The 17,781-nt window shown below is 40.2% G+C and overlaps 2 protein-coding genes across 4 annotated transcripts; one reads left to right on the forward strand and one right to left on the reverse strand.

Annotated features, from left to right (window-relative positions):
* Positions 1-460: 460 nt before the first annotated feature.
* On the forward strand, positions 461-7,080 carry MPHOSPH6 (M-phase phosphoprotein 6). Of its 3 annotated transcripts, XM_048958143.1 has the most exons (7): positions 462-740; positions 2,117-2,273; positions 2,975-3,073; positions 3,519-3,631; positions 4,863-4,953; positions 5,954-6,051; positions 6,490-7,080. In XM_048958143.1, the coding sequence occupies exons 2-7, from the start codon at positions 2,268-2,270 to the stop codon at positions 6,629-6,631; spliced, it is 549 nt and encodes a 182-aa protein (XP_048814100.1). In that variant the 5' UTR covers positions 462-740; positions 2,117-2,267; the 3' UTR covers positions 6,632-7,080. The 3 variants fall into 3 exon arrangements, with proteins under 3 accessions (XP_048814099.1, XP_048814100.1, XP_048814101.1); XM_048958142.1 differs by lacking the exon at positions 2,117-2,273 and having other exon boundaries at positions 461-740; XM_048958144.1 differs by lacking the exons at positions 2,117-2,273; positions 2,975-3,073 and having other exon boundaries at positions 466-740.
* Positions 7,081-7,417: 337 nt separating this feature from the next.
* On the reverse strand, positions 7,418-17,770 carry NAT1 (N-acetyltransferase 1). The gene is made up of 2 exons (XM_048958141.1): positions 15,913-17,770; positions 7,418-13,557 (listed from the first exon to the last, which is right to left on the reverse strand). The coding sequence occupies exon 2, from the start codon at positions 13,550-13,552 to the stop codon at positions 12,680-12,682; it is 873 nt and encodes a 290-aa protein (XP_048814098.1). The 5' UTR covers positions 13,553-13,557; positions 15,913-17,770; the 3' UTR covers positions 7,418-12,679.
* Positions 17,771-17,781: the final 11 nt, after the last annotated feature.

Genomic DNA, 17,781 nt, shown 5'->3' on the forward strand with positions numbered 1-17,781 from the left:
CCTCATCAGGATTTCCGCATCAGGACAGCAGGGCCCAGCCTGGCAGCCTAGAGACAGCATTGCCAAGTGTGAACTCCAAAACCATCATTCAGGACCAACAGAGCTGCAAAGATTTTTGCAGCATCCTGAAATCCATTTGCTCTCCAGCTTTAACCACATTTGACTACACTCTGTTTCTGTTTTTTTTTTCAAGCAGAAGTCAATGCTTGTTTTTAAAAAAACGATAGCTGAATAAATCAAGCAGACTCCAAATGCCAATATGAAAAAGATTTTGTAATCTCTTCCTTTTTCCATTATAAACATCTGAAAATTATGTATTAAGCCATAAGCCCACAACATGCACAGGCACTGATAAAGAAGCTAAGCTTCCTCCACTAATTTACCGCTTCATCTTGATTTTCACTCCTGCTCATGAGCGCACTCTCCCCCACCCCGGTTATATACCGGCTCAATACAGCCCGGCTGCCGCTACTTCACGCACCAGCAACGCATTTCCCCCCTCCCCCGCCCTCTTCCTCCGCAGCCCCAGGTTACGGGCTGCGCCCAGCCGCCAGCAGCCGGCCCAGAACGCGGAGGGTGGAGCCGCGCAGCCAGCGCCTCCTCCCGCCTCTCCTCCCCCAACGTGCGCGGCCGCGGCGCTACGCGAGCACGGGGATCCAGCGCGGCCTACGGGCAGCGCCGGGGCCGCCATGGCCGGGGAGGTGAAAACGAAGCTGTCCAAGAATTTGCTGCGCATGAAGGTGAGGTGGGGGGGCGTGCGGGCTGGTCTGCGGGAACGGGAGGTAAAGGGAGGCCGGGCCGGGCCTGGCTGCGGGGCCGCTGGGAGCGGATGGGGCGGGCCAGCAGCGCGCTATGCCGGGCTGTAGCGGCCCTCCCCGGTGGGGGCTGCGCCTCTGCCGCCATCTCAGTGCCCCTCGCTGGGTCGGGGTATTTCCGCTTCTTGCACCTCCGCGCAAGGCTGCTGTGTTTGTGTCCTGTGCACGGTGCTTTTACATGCGTACAAACGCGTCTTTAGTTCTGTCTTTTCGCTTAGCCCTGCTGCTTTCTGAACTGCTCTGCTCCAACCAACTTCACCAGCAAGGGGCTGCTATGAGAGCTGCCCCGGAGAGGGATTGACTGTTCGTTGTGCCCCTTGTCTTTCTGTGTCTTGGACCACTTTTCCCCCCTCTCTTCCTATAGACGCATATATGCTGCTGGTGTTACCTTGGCCAGCCCACCATGCCTGCAGCTCTGTGTCTCAGGCGAGGTGGATTTGCAGGTTCTGGTTCTTATTGTGTAATTCAACACCTAATTCAGTAAAGTGCATCCTCCTGTGATGAGACTGCATCTATTAAAAGTTGGATTACCATTAACTTTTCTTTGAAACGGTACCTGTTATATTTTGATAATCCAGCCAGGCTGGATGTGGCTCTGGGCAGCCTGGTCTGGTGTTGGCGATGCTGCACATAGCAGGGATGTTGAAACTACGTGATCATTGTGGTCCTTTTCAACCCAGGCCATTTTGTGATTATATGGGCCTCTGTGGCTTCTTGCTTGTGGTGTTTCACTTAACATTGTGCATTTTTTTACCCCCTGTTCATGTGGGCCATATTTTTAGACACTTGGCTGAAAGATATTTAGCTGACAGGTTCAACCTGCCGCGTAGAGTGGACCCTGATACAGTAAGATGGTGAAATATTTACCTCAGTAAGTAGGTGCTGCTAATGAAAGGCTAAAATTCATGCACAGAAGGAACAAAACACCTCCTACATTGTTCTCAAAAGCAATTGGATGTTGAGTTTAGTTAGGCAGCAGTGCAAGAGAGGGCAAGACTCTGGATTGCAGCACTGCTGATCTTTTTCTCATTTTTATGCAATAATTTCTTCTTAGGTGGAACTTATGCTGCTGTTTTTTGACATTTTTAGAGGTTTTTTTAGATTTCCTTCAGGCAGTGAAAAACCAGTCATGAATGTGGTGCCTTGACATTTGCAGGCTTAGAGACCAGGCAGCGTTAACCAGCTTAAAAGAGGTGTGTGGGTTTTGAGAAGGTTGTACACAGATCTTGTACACAGATCTTATACTCAGCGCTTCCCTTCTGCAGATCTTGTTGTTGACAAATGTTTTAATAATCTTTTAGCAGTTGCCTCTGCAAGTGTGGATAAGATGGATCATTGCAATTCAATATGCACTCAAAGGTGGCGTGTGGTCAGTGGTCAGATCTTTTCACGGAGATGTGCTCACCTCTTGATGTCAAAAGATGGCTCCTGCTTTTAGCATAATAGAGTCATATGATTGTAAGTTAGTTCTTGTACTGCTTGATCCATGTCCCAGCTAATCCAGATAGCCCCACGATTATTGATGTGCATACTCTGCACCTACCCCCATTGGTGTATTTTTGATTCATCCCCATGTGCTTACAGATAAATACAATCAGATTTTTTTATCTATTTATTCCTGAAGTAATCGTTAGGAACATAATATTTAAAATGTAATGTGAAATGATTATTTAATTGTGTGCTTGTAGCAAAATTTCTCCTGTTGAGATTTCTGACTGGCTAAACAATCTCCTTGAGAATGATGATATGGTTTGAGATATGGTTTTCCACATGATAGATTCCCTCATTTTCCTCAAGCAGATACTGTAATTTTCATTGGAAATCTTTGACATATTTTGGGTTGACTCGAAAACAAAAGTCAATTTTTCTTTCATTAATGATCTTACACAAATGAATGCAAATAAAAATATAATGGAAAATGAGATGTTAGCACTATATTGGTTTTCATGATGGGGTTTGTTTTGTTTTGACTGGACTTTTTGTAATGATGAGAAGGCGTGGGTGTTTATATGTGATGTATATTGCATACACATATTACCTGCATGCTCTAAATAAGCTCAGTAATGCATGTTTTTTGTGGGAGACAAGTATTTTGTGATGGCTTCTTGGGTTCTATCCCCAAACCAAGTCCACGCTAACTGAATAAAATTATGTCCAAGTCTCTGCTAATGTTCAAGAGACAGACGAGCCCCAGTGGTGTTATCTGTCAGCCTGCAAGCTTAGCTAAACATGGAAATGATGCTGCTTATATGAGAGAGGTAAGATTCATTGAGATAAGATTCTTCTGTGCTGTTGCACAGCCAGGTTCCTCTTGGTGGCCACCAAGCAATTTTTGTGCATCAGTGTGTATAAACAGTACTGGTAGCCTGTTGCTGCAGATTGTATCTGTGTGAATGTGCCATGCTGCCAGATGCAGTTTTTGAGGTGCTTTCTGTAGCCCCAAAGGAAGATCCCAGCTCTTAGGGATGTCTTTGTGTCCAAGTGTGGATGTGGCTGACTGTTGACTTCCAGTAGATGGTTGTGATCCACAGTTGTTCACTTCTGGTCTGTTTTCCCAAACACAAACCAAGCTCAGAGAAGATCACAGAAAGCATGTACTGCTTATATCAACTGTTAAATAGTATGGAATGAATAATTGTTGTCATGTAATTATTGCCTGCCAGAACATACTCAAAAAGCCTGAAGTTGTATCTCTCTTTTTAGTTCATGCAAAGGGGTTTGGACTCACAAACTAAAAAGCAACTCGATGAAGAGGAAAAGAAGATAATTAGTGACGAACACTGGTATCTTGATTTACCAGACCTAAAGGAGAAAGAGTAAGCTTCTACTTTTGTACTTCCTATCACCATTGGATTGTTTTATAGTGCAAACAGAATGTAATTGTTTTTCTTATACAGGAAATACTATTACTAACCAATTAAAAGAAGCAAAAAAAACCCAGTAGCAGACCAGGAGTACAGCTTTTTTTGGGTTTTTCTTCAGAAATGTTCTCAAGGTTAAATAATCCAGCGTTTGACCTACTTTCATTTCTTCATGCTTTGTTTTCTCTCACCCCCACTTTCTTCTAGATGCATGTAATTAGTTTCTTTCAAGCAGGAACAAATTCATTCATTGCTGGTTTTTTTTTTTTTTTTTTTTCTTTCATTCAAAAAAAAAAAGAATTTGAAACTTTGTATGAGTAACCTGAAATCCAGTCACATGGTTGGGTCCATTCAGGGCAAGTTCTATCTTCTTGAGTACAGACCACTTCAAATCCTGCTTTTGAAAAAGGAGGGAGAATGGATGAAGCAAAAATAAAGGAGGGCTTAGTTAATAGGGAAGCCAATGTCCCTTCCTGCCATGTCGAAAGGTGCTTTAAATAGCAAAGGAACTACTTTTTAAATACTTTTGTCCTTTAAAAAGAGAACAGAATTCTTCTAAAGGAAAACATATAATTTATAAAAAGCTGTGATCCAGCGAATTAACTGCAATAGAATAGGTCAACTATAAGCTATTTTCCATGGCTGTTGCCATGTATGACAGAATGGTTTGGGATTGTGTTTCTTTTCTTTCCAGGGTCATTAGAAGAGGAAAAAAAAAGGAGGGGGAATGGGAAAATCTTTCTCTGCTGAACAGAAAATTACACATTTATATCCTGACAGGCTGAAATAATACCAGGTCTAACATCACAATGAAAAATTCATTAGAAGCTTTTGCTGGTATAGTAATACCACCTGGAGAGTGATATTTATGTGGTATTTTTATTCTGGCAAAAGCATTAATGTAGGTGGAATCGTACCAGCAAAGAGTGCTTTCTGTCAGGAGAGTTAATTTTCTTGTGGAACTGGCACAGCTTTACTGGCAAGCAGTATTCCTTTGCACTCCAAGCTCTTTGTATTGAAAGATTTATCAGAGCAATTAATCTTCAGAAAGTAGTTGATGGTATAAAATACACTGCAGTTTTGTTTATTTGTGTGGGGGAAGACAGCAAATGCTTTTTGCGTTTGTTTAATTTGATTATATTAAAGCACGCTGTTTGACAACTGCTGTGTTTGGGCTTTCATGCAGGAGCTATATAATAGAAGAGAGGAGCTTTATGCCATGTGAGGATCTACTTTATGGTAGAATGTCCTTCAAAGGATTCAATCCGGAAATTGAGGTACTATTTAATTGTCTTTTGAGGATTGAAGCCCTCAGGAATGAGGACTTCAGTGTTCACGCTCCATGCTGTTTGGCCTTTGCAGCACTTCCTTATATAGGAAAGCTGTGATTTCAGCCAAAATGCCAATCAGTGCAACATCTAAGAAACAGAAACCTCTTACCTCCTGGTGTTGGTGGTTAATAAGTATGTGACTCCTGCAGATTTTCCTTCCTTGAGTTCAGGAGACTTTTCCACCTGCTGCTCACCAGAAAGATAGCTCGCTCTTCTTCCTCCTGTTTAATTCAGAGCCCAATCTTACAGACATTCAGCCCTGTTTATTCAGCACTTACTTGTATGAGTAAGAGCTTGAGGTTCCAGAGTTAAAAGTTCTGGGCAAGAGGATCTTTCATTTCTTTCCAGCATGATTCATGCTCATACAACTATTTCATACTGAAGTAGTAATAAAAGTGTTACTGCTGAACTGAAACAAGAAGATGAAAGTACAAAGCCAGAGGCATGCAGAAGGCTATGCAAGGTTATTTAATGGGGCATTCCTAGAGTTATTTTGAACTTGCTTTCACTGTGATTAGGCCTATCATTGCTTCATGGTTTATACTAGTAGTTTATTGTAGATCTTTGCAGATATTTTTCCACTGTAACAAAACCATTTCAAAGGCTAGCATCACAATGAAAAAATGAGAAACTAAATCTCTGGTCTTCTGAAGCTGCCTGCCATGTTGTTGAGAATGCTTGAATAGTTCAGCTCACTGAAAAAAAAACTGTCTCTCTGTTGCCTCTTTTCTCAAAAGCAAATCAAACTTAGCTTAGCAACAAGGAGGAATGTTGCCTTTTCTTGCAGCTCTGTGGTACAGCCTAAACAGGGTACTGCAAATGTAGGAAAGCAGTATTGAAACTGCTTCCTGCCTTCTGTGCTTTTATCCTGGCAGTGACGCTATTTCAGCATAGCTGACATTTTGTCAGGGTTACATGTTTAAGCTATTTCTTACTTCATTTTCAGAAATTAATGGTCCAAATGAACTCTAAGAGCAAGAAAGAAGAAATTGAAGAGGATGATAAAATGGAGGCTGATGTGTCTGATGAAGAAATGGCCAGAAGGTACATTATTCCTAATCAATACTGATTATGTTGTAAAATATGGCCTATGTTATGGCATTTTCTGCGGGAGGAGAAACATAAAAAGTAAAAAACAAAACAAACAGCATTTGATACTTCATAGAACTGATTATCCAGGAATTCTGGTGTTTGTTCAGTGGAAGCTCCATGACTTTCAGGGTTAAAAAATCTTGTAGTTGTTTTCCACCTTTTGACATCCATGTATTCTATGCTAATTCCCTCTTAGCTCCAGATTGCTAAAAGTCTTAAACTATCAAAATGAATAATAATTTAATCTGTGATCATGTAGCACTTGTGCTGCTTAAGCTTCCAGTGATGGGCTTTTTACAATAGTTTAATTGTTGATTACATTTATGATTTCCTGCATTGAACTTCTCTCTGATTATAGTAAGAACTGTCACTTTTTCATTATCTTTACAGATATGAAACACTAGTGGGAACAATAGGGAAGAAATTCTTGAAAAAAAGAGACCAGCGTGTTCTCCATGATGAAGATGAGGAAGAGAACAGTAATACAAGACCTAAGAAAGCTAGGAAAATGTTCTTAAAACCTCAGGATTAATGTCAGCTGCACAACTGGAGCTAATAGAAATGTTGTCTACCAAATATAGCAAAAATGGCACCGAGAACTGAAGACTGTTTGGAGTTTTTGCTATTTTATGTGAAAGACAGAATTGTAAATCTGAGTCCATCCTTGTTGAAATGCCTGCTGTCCACGTAACAAGCCTATTCTGAAGTGGATGTGTATGTAATGGATGTCATACATCCTTTCCTCTCTAAGCAGCTTTTAACATGTGGGATATTAAACCCATCAGCTGTTTTTAACGTTGTGCATAACTAGGATGAGTGTCAACGTGCAATCAATAGCAACAGTATTTATATTTTACGATAACATCTAAAATAAGTATTTGCAGTAAAGATGAGCTTTGCTCAATTCAATCCAGTGAGACAGTTCAGTTTTTGCTGCTATTTTTATTATGAAAATGAAAACCTTTGCTCTCTTCAATTCAATTCAAAAAAAAAAAGGAAACATTTTTTTTAACTGCTTGACAGATAAGCTGGGAAAAGAACAGAAACAAAATCCATTTTTCTAATTTTATTTTTTTATAAAGCATATTTAAAAATAGGAGCTTATAGCAAAGCTTTTCTTTTCCTAGAGCAAGGCAAATATTGGGCAATGTTTCCAGTTTGACACTTGAGCAGATTGTGAGCCTTTAATTTCTGTCTTCCAAAAGAAGTTTGCTAATCTTGTCTTTTTTTTCCAACCCAAAAATTCCAAACTTATAATTATCTTAATCTTAACAGAGAAGCACAATAACGGCTTCAGAAACATGTTTGGAGAGCTAATAAAAACTGATTATTTTTTTTTTTGTGGTTAATGATTGTGGTTTAACTAATTTAATGTTAAAAAACAATTATGCTTAATACAATCAGATAGAAGAAATGATCCTGTTTTGTGCTGGTTGCGGATGTCCCCAGATATCAGCTGACTGAGCTTTTCACTGTTCAGCACGTAACAAAGGCATCTGAAGCAGTGCTAGGACCCAAGCATCACAGCCTTTTGTCAGTGCTTTGGAAAACAGAAAGGTCAGTGTGGTTTTGTCTGAAATCATAGCAGTTCTCTGCATTCTGGCTTTCAGAAAGTAGTAGTTTTTATCTGTTACTTTCCTCATCAAGGTGTCTAAATTACTCATCCTTGATGATAACTCTCTGGAGAAAGAAATTTGTTGAATTGTTGCAAGTGGTGACCATTCCATCCAGGACCTGAGGGTTCTTTTTTTCCCAGTTTTTAAACTACTCAGTGAAACGACACATTTTCGACAACTCAATTATATGAAGAAAGAGCCTTATGTCTGTATTTGCATGTGTGATATATGAACTTTAATCTGTATATCAGGAGCACCTTGTTAGATATTCAAGATGGATCACACATGGAAAGAGAAATACACTTCTAACCTAGTAAGGAAGCTTCATACAGGTGGAAAGTCTGTGATTCATGATCTGAGATAGTTTTTCAGAGCTAATTAAATGCAACTGGTTGAATTACTTAAAATTTGATCATATATTATCACTGGCTGAAAGGAAGTTAATGATGGCAAGACATTTTTCTTCCCACGGAAGATATGACCTGAGCTAAGAAATGATTTATTGTTGGTCATCACAAGAGAAACTCAGAATGTATCCCATTATTCTTTCTTGCTTATTAGTAGGAAATTGATTCCCCTCTATGAGAATACGTTTCTTTATGAGAATTCGTACATGGCTGTGCTGGATAGTTGAGGGAGGTGTCTTCTTTGAACCACCAGCAGCCATGTTCCCACAACTGCCCTTCCCTGAGGGAAAGTGGAGTGTTCAGTGACATTGTGTAGAGGAGTTCTGGGGTAATTCTGGTAACTACCTGTGGCTCAGGTAAACATTTTGTGAAGTCTTGCTTGGTCGAGTCTGTATGCAGTGTGTTCTGTTGCACTGCACAATTCTGTTCAGTCCAATGAAGGGTAATTTTGTGCAGCTGAAGTGTATTCTGCCATACATGGGTCCATAATTTCATGTCGTGTCCTGGTGAATGGCTGGGAGTTTGAGTGGCAAGGTGTGTTTGTGTAGAGTGAACTCTCATCAGCTTCAAGAATATCCATGGTTTTGGAGTTTAAGAGGGAGGAAGGATGGTTCATTTGTCTCCTGAAAATGCCTAACACCAACTGTGAGGACTGTAGTGTGTCTGGTCTTGGTTTATTATCTTCAGATCTGGGTGCTTTGTTCGTGTTTAGCTGGTGGGTAGGTGAGCTACTGAAATGCTGTAGTATGACCAACTGCTTGGTTGTAGCATAATCAGAGCCTATCCATGAGGAGTTTGTAAAGTGCAGTGTTAAGATTCATGGTATGTTACTACAAATGAGGCAGAATTCAAAATCTTCCCAGTCTTCCTTTCTAAAGGTGCCTGTGTGTCCAAAGTTACCAGCAGGCATTTAGAATTATGATAGGATCCTCAGAAATACCCATCTGTATTTCCAACTTTATAAATATAAATGTGTGTGGTTTTTTTTAAATCAGACCTCTAGTTTTGTAGCCAAGGTAGAAACATTGTGCTGTATGAAATTTCTATTTGAATTATTCTTGACAGAGCTGTAAGTGTAGCAGTGAAATATTCATACTGCAAACCTACATTAATTCAAGCTTTCTTGGCTCTGAAACGGTCTCAAACGCAGATCCATTTTCATGAACATCTTTCTAAGCTGTAGAATTTAAAACCCACGTGGTCATGTTTTCCAAATGAAAAGTAGAGATCTTTGAGATCTGAAAGAAGCTGGGGTAAGTAGTATTTTTGTTCAAATAAAAAAAATAAAAAGCAAAATTCAGAGAGAGAGTTACCAGACATGAGAAGTGTTTGTGCCTGTTGTACTAAGGTACCTATTAGGGTGAACAAACAAAGCGTGTTGTAGTTCATGCCTGCTGACAGCTCACTGTGTTAAGTTTAAACATGCTTCTTGACAGGTGGAATTTTTGTCCCTCTTTTTGACAGTGTTGGAAATGTGAGAATTGAACAACTTCATCTTTATTGCTCATGCTTCTTCTTCTGCTACTTTTATTCTGCTTAGAATTGGATCTTAAAAACTACTGGACCAGAGTGCAACTGCAGTGAGACATCCTGAATCTTCCCTTTAGTAATGCATGAGCTTTTTAAACTTTGACTCTTTGGAGAGGGAGGAGGATGGGCAGTGGTGCCATGAAGTTTGAACGTTTCTTCCTCTGTGTGTCTTGTTTTCTAATAAGATTCTCCATTATACAGTTACACAATTGTGGACGGCTGTCATTGCCATTGGGCATTGTGTGTGTGTAATGGGCAGCTGGGCTGGGATTCTGGGAGCTGCTCCAGAATTCAGACTTAAAAAGAAATTGTCTCATCTTTCTGTTAATTGGAATGCTGTACTTGTAAATTTTACTTGGAATTGTAAAAGTGGGGGTGGGAGGAGGCGGGGGGTTCTACGCGTTTGTTCTGCTTCATTTGAACAACAATCTGCAACTAAAACTGCACAATAGCTTAGGCTCTCATTAAACCTTTCTTAAAGAGGGATTGTTAATAAGGTATAGTGATGGCAAAGGATGTCAAAGTGCCTTGCAGCTGTGTGATTCTGTGTTTCACTACTGCATGTGAATGCAAGCTTCTCTGAGAGCTGATGCTTTAATTACTTGTTTGTATTTTTCTTTTTGGTCTAGGAGAGTGTCTGTCTTCTGTAATAATGCCTTGCTAGTGAAACTGCAGCAGGAGGCCGCTGGGTTTGTTTGGTTTTATTTGTTTTTACACCATTCTCATCCCAAACCTTTGAGACATTTTGGGTCTGACATTCACACCTGAATAACTTCAGGCTTTTCATCAGCTTATCGGGAGCTTTAGTTAAAGTGTGGAACGGTTCCTGTACGTGTTGACTTTTCTTTATGTGATTTGATGCTGCATGGTGAGGACCTGGTTATACTTGTCACGTGGAGAGGAAAAACACATCTCAGAAAGTTGTTATCAACAGGTGAAGTCAGAGAAAGGGCTGAAGCTTCAGTCATTGCCCACCACATAAATCTTAAGAAAGTAATACTTGGAAGGAGTACCTGTGTTGAATCTCATCTTTACAGACATGGTTAAAGTCTGAGTCTATAGTGCTCGGCTTGAGGATGCCTTGCACATCACAACCTGAGCAATTACCTGGGAGCAATAGCAGGAACATCTCTAGAGAAATACAGAGGCAGAATAACTAGCCTGTAAATGGTTGCCCTCAAGACAAGAGGCAGCAGCACCAGAGAACAGCTGTAGTTCACTGCATAGAGGAATATGGTTTGGTGACCTGGGTTGAATGCTGATGGGATTTTCTGTCAGCCAAAATGGAGGTGGTAAGTGTTCCGAAACTCAGAATGTTCCTTGGGGTCTTGAGGAACAGCTTGTGATCAATCACTTAGAAAGGGGTGAAAACCCTTAATGAGACCTTAGTATGATGTAGTAGTAAGAACGCAAATTACAGAACAAAGTCTTTAGTTCATAGAAAAAGTGTTCCCACCTCAGTAAGATCTTTCATTGTCTCCAATTGCTTCCTGCTTGGTCCTTAGTTCTCTGTGAGCAGGCAGAACTGCCACCATGGCCAATGGACAGGGAGGAGCCAGCCCAGCACAGGAAGTGGTAGGGGACCTTCTCTTCAACCTGCACGTTCTTTACAGGCAGCTCTCACAACTTACCATCTCCAGCACACTGCCAAATTTTGGTATTGGCCTGTTTGGTTCAAGAAATCTGTGGTGGGCAGGGTTGACCAGCAGATCGACAGCACGACTGTGCAGACCTCATTTACTTAGTTAATGGTGCATGCAAGACAGCAACTCTTCATGTTTTTGTTTTCCTTTATTACCGTGTGAAGGAGGAAAAGGGTATTTTCCAGTATTGCTGCTTATCTCATGGACTTGAAAGCATTTTTGCTTTTTCAGTGGTTTTCTTGGTCAGGCTTTTTTGCAGAAAAGCATGATGGGGGAAACCTTTTTTTAATTTTTAAAGGGGAAATGCAATTGTTAAATACTTTAAAGGAGTTTCTTCATATTTGGTTGGCTCCATGGTGGTTTTATTTATTTATTTGTTTTTCTTCAACTGAATACAGATGACGAAACTAAGTTGTGACACTAGAGATCTTATGCTAAGCAGTTGTCATTCAGGATAGCATGCGGATTCCCATATTTGCTATACACAAAAAGCAGGGTGGATTTAAGGCTGTAGCGGGGTCAGCTTCATTGTTCTGCTGTTATACAAATAATTTGCAATACTGAAAACATGAAATTTCTACCCCATTTGAGGTAGAAGTACGTCTAAGCTAGTTGAGACATTTAAGCACCACTCAACCTGTTACAGGATGATTATTTATCAGAAGCAAAGCTTGTAGGTATCTCCTTAGAACCCATCAGGCACAATAATGCTGCAGTATATACAATTTGCATCAAAGGAAAAATACCTACGTACCAAAAATTACCTTGGGCAGTTTGCTGCAGTAATGACAGAAGGGATGCACATGATGATAATTTTCATTTTGTACTGTGTTTTCATCTAAGGATGATGGTGAAGGAATTACACCTCCTAATGTTCCTTTCAAAGATGACAATATTGTTCAACCTATATTAAAGGTAATGAGATGAGCAGTGAGTGGTTAGATCTGGTGAAAAATGAAGTTTTAAATGCATACTTCATTGTCTAAAAGCTCGCAGATGACTTTTTTCCTATAATGGCCGTAGAAAATGTGTTGGCAGCATATCACAATTAATAATCCTTACTCCAATTTATGTGCTATAGGCACTCCAAAATTACTCTGAGATATTTCTTACCCAAGTTTATAACCAGATTCAAATCAGTCTCTACATTCGTGCCAAAAAACTGAACCGCAGTCATCTCACAGAAAATAATTCTATCTACCTGACAGATGAGTCTTAAATCCCTGTTTTTCTCCTTTCTCCAGAGTGAAATTCACTTTAATCTGGTATTAATGTATTTTTCCTTCAGTCGCCTGCAAGGGAATCCCATAATCTTGCAGTAGTGATTGCACAGACATGGAAGGCGCTGTACGCGTGCAGCATTACCGTGGGTTTTTACAGTCATCTAGATTGTGTAAAATCCTTTGATGTTAATTGGGGCAAGCTTTCTCTCTAGGGTGATGTTGAATTTATCTTTCAGTGTCTTCTCCACCTCTTCATCTTTAAGGGTTATAAATTCTACCAGATCCATGTTTTCCTTGTAATTGTATTTGGTCTCAGTGAGCGTCCACCCAATGAGCGCTCGGAAGCCGTCGGTGGTCTGAAGGGTGCAGATGGACTTCTTTGTGAAGAGGGACTCTGGAGACGTCTGAAGGTACGTGCACTGAAAGCAGAAATCTTCCACTGTCCGTGGTTCCAGACTGAACATATACACTTTCCGACAGTCTTTTTTCTCTAGAAGATCAGAATCAGAGAAATTCTCATTGGGGATATGTTGTTTCCGTCTCATTTTCTCGAGGTACCAGATGGCATTCTTTTCTGTGAAACGGAAGATACCAGGAGCCTGGGGCTGGTCTTTCCCTGATACAAGCTCCATTGGTTGCCACATTTGGTAGGATACACCAAAGCCTGCGTCAACAATGTAGGCTTTGCCCTCAATAACTACCTTCACCAGGAGGTGGGTCATGATGGTGGCATACGCGTTTTCATGCGGGTTGAACACATAGGCTCCCAAGAAGCTGGCGTCATACCCCAGGCATTTCAGAACCCAACCCAACAGCTGGTTATTTTCCATGCACCAACCACCACGCTTCTTGTGCACAATTTTGTTATAAACGTGCTCCAGCTCCAAAGTAATTTTCTCCCCACAATGGATGCTGAGGTTTTCAAATGGAACAGCGCGGATGTGGTGCTGGAATATATCAGTTAAGGTTTCCAAGTCTTGATTTTCAAGGGAACCTTTATACCCAGTTCTTGCAAAATACTCTTCAAGATTCATGTCTCCTGTGAAGGAAGGAAATGTGTTTTAGTTTTGTTTCTTTACATCAATGATTTATGATGCTGTGAAGAACTGCCCAGGCTGCTGCCTGCAAAGATGCATTAATCTACTGAACCTCATCAGAGCAGTTTTTAAAGGTAACAAGTATTCACATCAAACAGTTCCCAGGGTTAAGAAGAGCAGTGCGTGCAGGGGTTTATTTTTTGTCCTGGAGACATCCCTATGGCAAACAACCGATGGAATGGCAGCTTGATACACAATGCCTGCAAAATGGGGATTTGATGTCCTTGCATTGTAAGGGCAGGGTTAAGAAGAAATGCAAGATCACACTAGGGAGTGTTCAGTATGTTTCATGAAAAATAGTCTAACTGCTGAATGAAATGAGTGTCAGTGGGGGAAGCAGTGTTGTCTGACAGTTGGAGGGCAAATAATTTGAGCCAGGATTCACATGTTCTTTTCATGAGCCTGCCACTACTCTGTGATCAAAAAACGAATGGCTCCTTCTCTAGGTGTCTCTTTTCACCACTTACAGAAAGTGAAAATGATACTCCCTGCACATTTTGTAAAGTGTCAAATTTTATTCAGGTAATTGTATCTGGAAAAAAAACTCTTGACCTTTTCAAGAGACACAGACCACTGAGTCTCTTGTCTGCTCCGAGTGTTGCACAAACTCATTTTGGTGTAGGAATAATGAACCTGAATGGAGGCGACTGACCTAAAATACAAAGAGCATATCTCTGGTCCTTGCTGTGCCCCACAGGGTGCTTTGAAAGTGGGCAGTGAGTGGCTTAAAGCTCTCTAGACATGGCCTTTCCCAAAACTTGATTTATTTTGCCAAAGGAGGCATAACAGCATTATGCTCAGCATATACTTTGTCTGTCCTATCTCTAGCTGATCCCATCTCCTGACCTGGCTTCACAGGACTCTTCACGACCTAGTCTGCTGGATGAGGAGCTATACAATGTAATTTCTGTCTTCTAATCCATGAAAAGTCATGTGCACCGATCTGGCTTTCACAATGGTCCATTGTAATCTGCTGGCCATCATTGTGGGCTGGGACCTGTAGATGTCTGGTGAGACACTGTTTGTAAAAAATACCGTAGATTGTCTGCTTGGACATTGAGCTGGAGATAAAAGGTTTTGAAGGCTTGAACCTTTACAAAGAAAATCCTAAGCATTTCAGCAGTCTAGAGTTAGTGCAAATATTTAGCTTCTTGACAGCCTGCAAAGCTAGTTGGAAATCTTTTGTGAATGCAGTAAGCTGAGGTTTAGACACTTAATATTAGTGACTTGGAAAGTCTATTGTATTCAGATAAATGCTGCAGTGAACCATTGAATGTTTACTGCATGCTAGAATTTCTCAAGGTGATTTTCAGCGACAGGTTTATGACGTGCATATGGATGTTATAGAAGCAGCTGTCCAAAGTGAATGGAGAGCCTCATCAAAAGCTGCATGTTATTTTCTACAGAAGGGAATTTAACTTCCAGTGATAATGTAAGCGTATTGCTGGAGGATATTCCAGTGTAATGTTTGTTCAGTAGAACACAAAGTTCTAGCATTTTATTCTTTTGACTTGCAGAATCCAAGTCTATCTGATCCTACCTAGTCAGATTAAATGCTAAGTAGATCACACCAGCATAAAGTTGGTTCTTGAGTTTACAATACTAGTAATTTCTCTCTGCAGTTCCCTAATACTATGTTGATCTGTGTCAGATCTTAACCATAGGAGATAAAAACCTAGATTTTAAAAAGGAAATCCTACAAATGTGAGCAAGAAAACTTTCAAGGACTACTTCTAAATGTGCAAATGAAGGTATTCAAGCACAAATATACCTTGCTAGGATTATGCACATTATCAGCAATTTCACTGTTAAAACATACATATATCTGCCTACTTTTATCCTAACATACCAGCACACAGGCTTTCTGAGGATGGCAAAACACAGCCTGTAATTTCACTTTAACTTTTTTTGTAAGGACTTTAATTTTATTTTCAAAAAGCAGGATCTACTGATTGTTAAATGGCCTTTTTCTCTTTGGATGTGCAATGTCCTTCAATGTAAATAAAAATTTTAAAAAGTTAATTTTTAAGAAAAGATTGTCATTCTGAATTTGTATCTACTGCTCTGGCTGAAGTTTCTCTTGTAGACATGTGAATCTCCTCCTGAAGAGCAGCAAGACAGAAGATTTGAGATCACTTTGTCATTTTGCCCTCTATAAGCAGCCATTATTTTAGCTCTACGTTTTTAAAATATTTATGCTAAGGAGAATTTTGCTTATGTGGGTCCCGATATCTTTTTACCATCACAAAGAAGGCATTTATTTGGTTGGTTTGTTAGTTTTGAGAAAATCAGCTTACCTCTTAAAATAACCTTTGTTGATGTTTGCAGCTTCTGGGTTGGTTATTGCTGGGGCAGCAGCCTGGAGAGCCAGCAGTGGATACAAGTTGTGGGGGCTGACTTCTCTAAGCTCTGCAGTCCCTCATTCCTGCATCTTAAGTGCCAAGAAAGGGCAGAGTCCACCAAAAATGAATGCACATGTTTGGACTTCACTGATCCATGAGCAAATTAAACTTTGTTTCTTCTCCATTAGTAGATGTTAATGTTTTCCGCTGGTTAAGGCCAGCCTGAACTTGTTCTCCATGTAACGTAATTTCGGTAGATACTCACAAATGGTTCAGTAATTTTTTTTATAATTGCATTGCTGTTATTTAGTAAAGGAGCAATTTGTGGAGGTTAGCCTTATGCTTCCTCCTGGTGCAAGGAGTTGCCAAGGTGTTGCAGGCTGTGTTTTCCCATGCTCCACGGATGTACGAAATGATCCATCTTGGCACACAAAGAACCTTTTTGAGCCCTTCAGAGCTTCCACTGCAGCAGTAATTACTTGGGAGCTGTAACAAATACCATGACAAACATTTATTGGCAGTGTTGCATGAGAACAAAGTAATGCTCTCCCAGAATTGTCTGTCTGTACCTTTGTGATGTTACATAGCTGTTTGTGATTCTCTCCTTGTGCAGCCTGTCTCCTTCATTTGATGGATGGGGAAGATGGTGATCCTTTTTGGGAAGACAAAAACCATGTCAGGCTGTATCTGGGAGCTGTACCTGAGCTTTAGGCACACACTGCCCCATCAGTCGGTGTGGCTGAGGACTGGTGTTCTTATGCCACCCTCATTCATTGCTCATCGTGTTTCAGCACCTGCCATGAAACTCAGCATCAGAAAGGTAAAAGGCATCCAACATGCTGTGAAAACACACTGCTGGCATGTCTTAACTTCCCAGAGTTCTTCACTTTTCCAGGATCTTGTCTTTATAGTCACTTTTGTGCAGAATGCCGTTGATAATAAACAGCAGCACAGCTTATTGTTGTGCCTGTTTGGTGCCAGAGGAAAGCGAGGCCCCGACTGTTTATATTATATTTTTCAGAGGTTGGTCTAATATTGATTGTTTCAATTTCAGATACCAGAAGTCTGATTTTTCTCAAGAACTGTTGAAGAGTCTCAGCTCCTATTGATCTTATTTCAATTTCAGAAAAATCGTACTGAAAGGAGCTAAAATTGAATGCACAGAATTGAAGAGTTTGGAGGGGTTTTCTGTTTGTTTTTAAGTTCCCTTACATGAATAGCTCATTTCAAGCCAATATCTGGTAAGGGAATAGGACATGAGTCTCTCACCTCACTTCATCAGCAACTCATCAGTACCTAATAGTGGGTTGTTTTGAGGAAGTTTTAACCTTTCCTTTTTTCCTTATGAAATTTTTTATGGCCAAATCCAGCTCAAGTCTCTGTTGCAGACCATTAAAAGAACTGAATAATTTGCAAAAAACGTGTTGAGAAGAAGATTGGAAATAATACCAAAAAACATTACAGCATTACAGATCTTCTGTGTAAAATGGTAATACAGCTTTTTCTTCTAGATAATTTTGGTCTCGTTTTATACTTAAGATTTTTTTTTTTGCTGCTACAGCAGCAGCAGCAAATGAGATACAGAGAGTTGGAACAAAATTTAAGGGAGACAAAATACAGTTTCCTCATGAGAAGATTAAAGGAAGTAAGATATTTTAGTTTCTAAAGGAGAAGCGTAAGAAAAAATACGAAATGGGCAGTTAACTAACAATATACTTGAATTTACCAAGCTTTCTGTTTATCTAATTAGCTGAATTTTTAGGATTCATTAGTGCTTTTAATGTTAGTTTTAGAAGTTTCAATACTGGATGTTTAAAGACTCAT

This window comes from Lagopus muta, chromosome 12 (assembly GCF_023343835.1).
Source record: "Lagopus muta isolate bLagMut1 chromosome 12, bLagMut1 primary, whole genome shotgun sequence".
In the NCBI taxonomy this organism is placed as follows: domain Eukaryota; kingdom Metazoa; phylum Chordata; class Aves; order Galliformes; family Phasianidae; genus Lagopus; species Lagopus muta.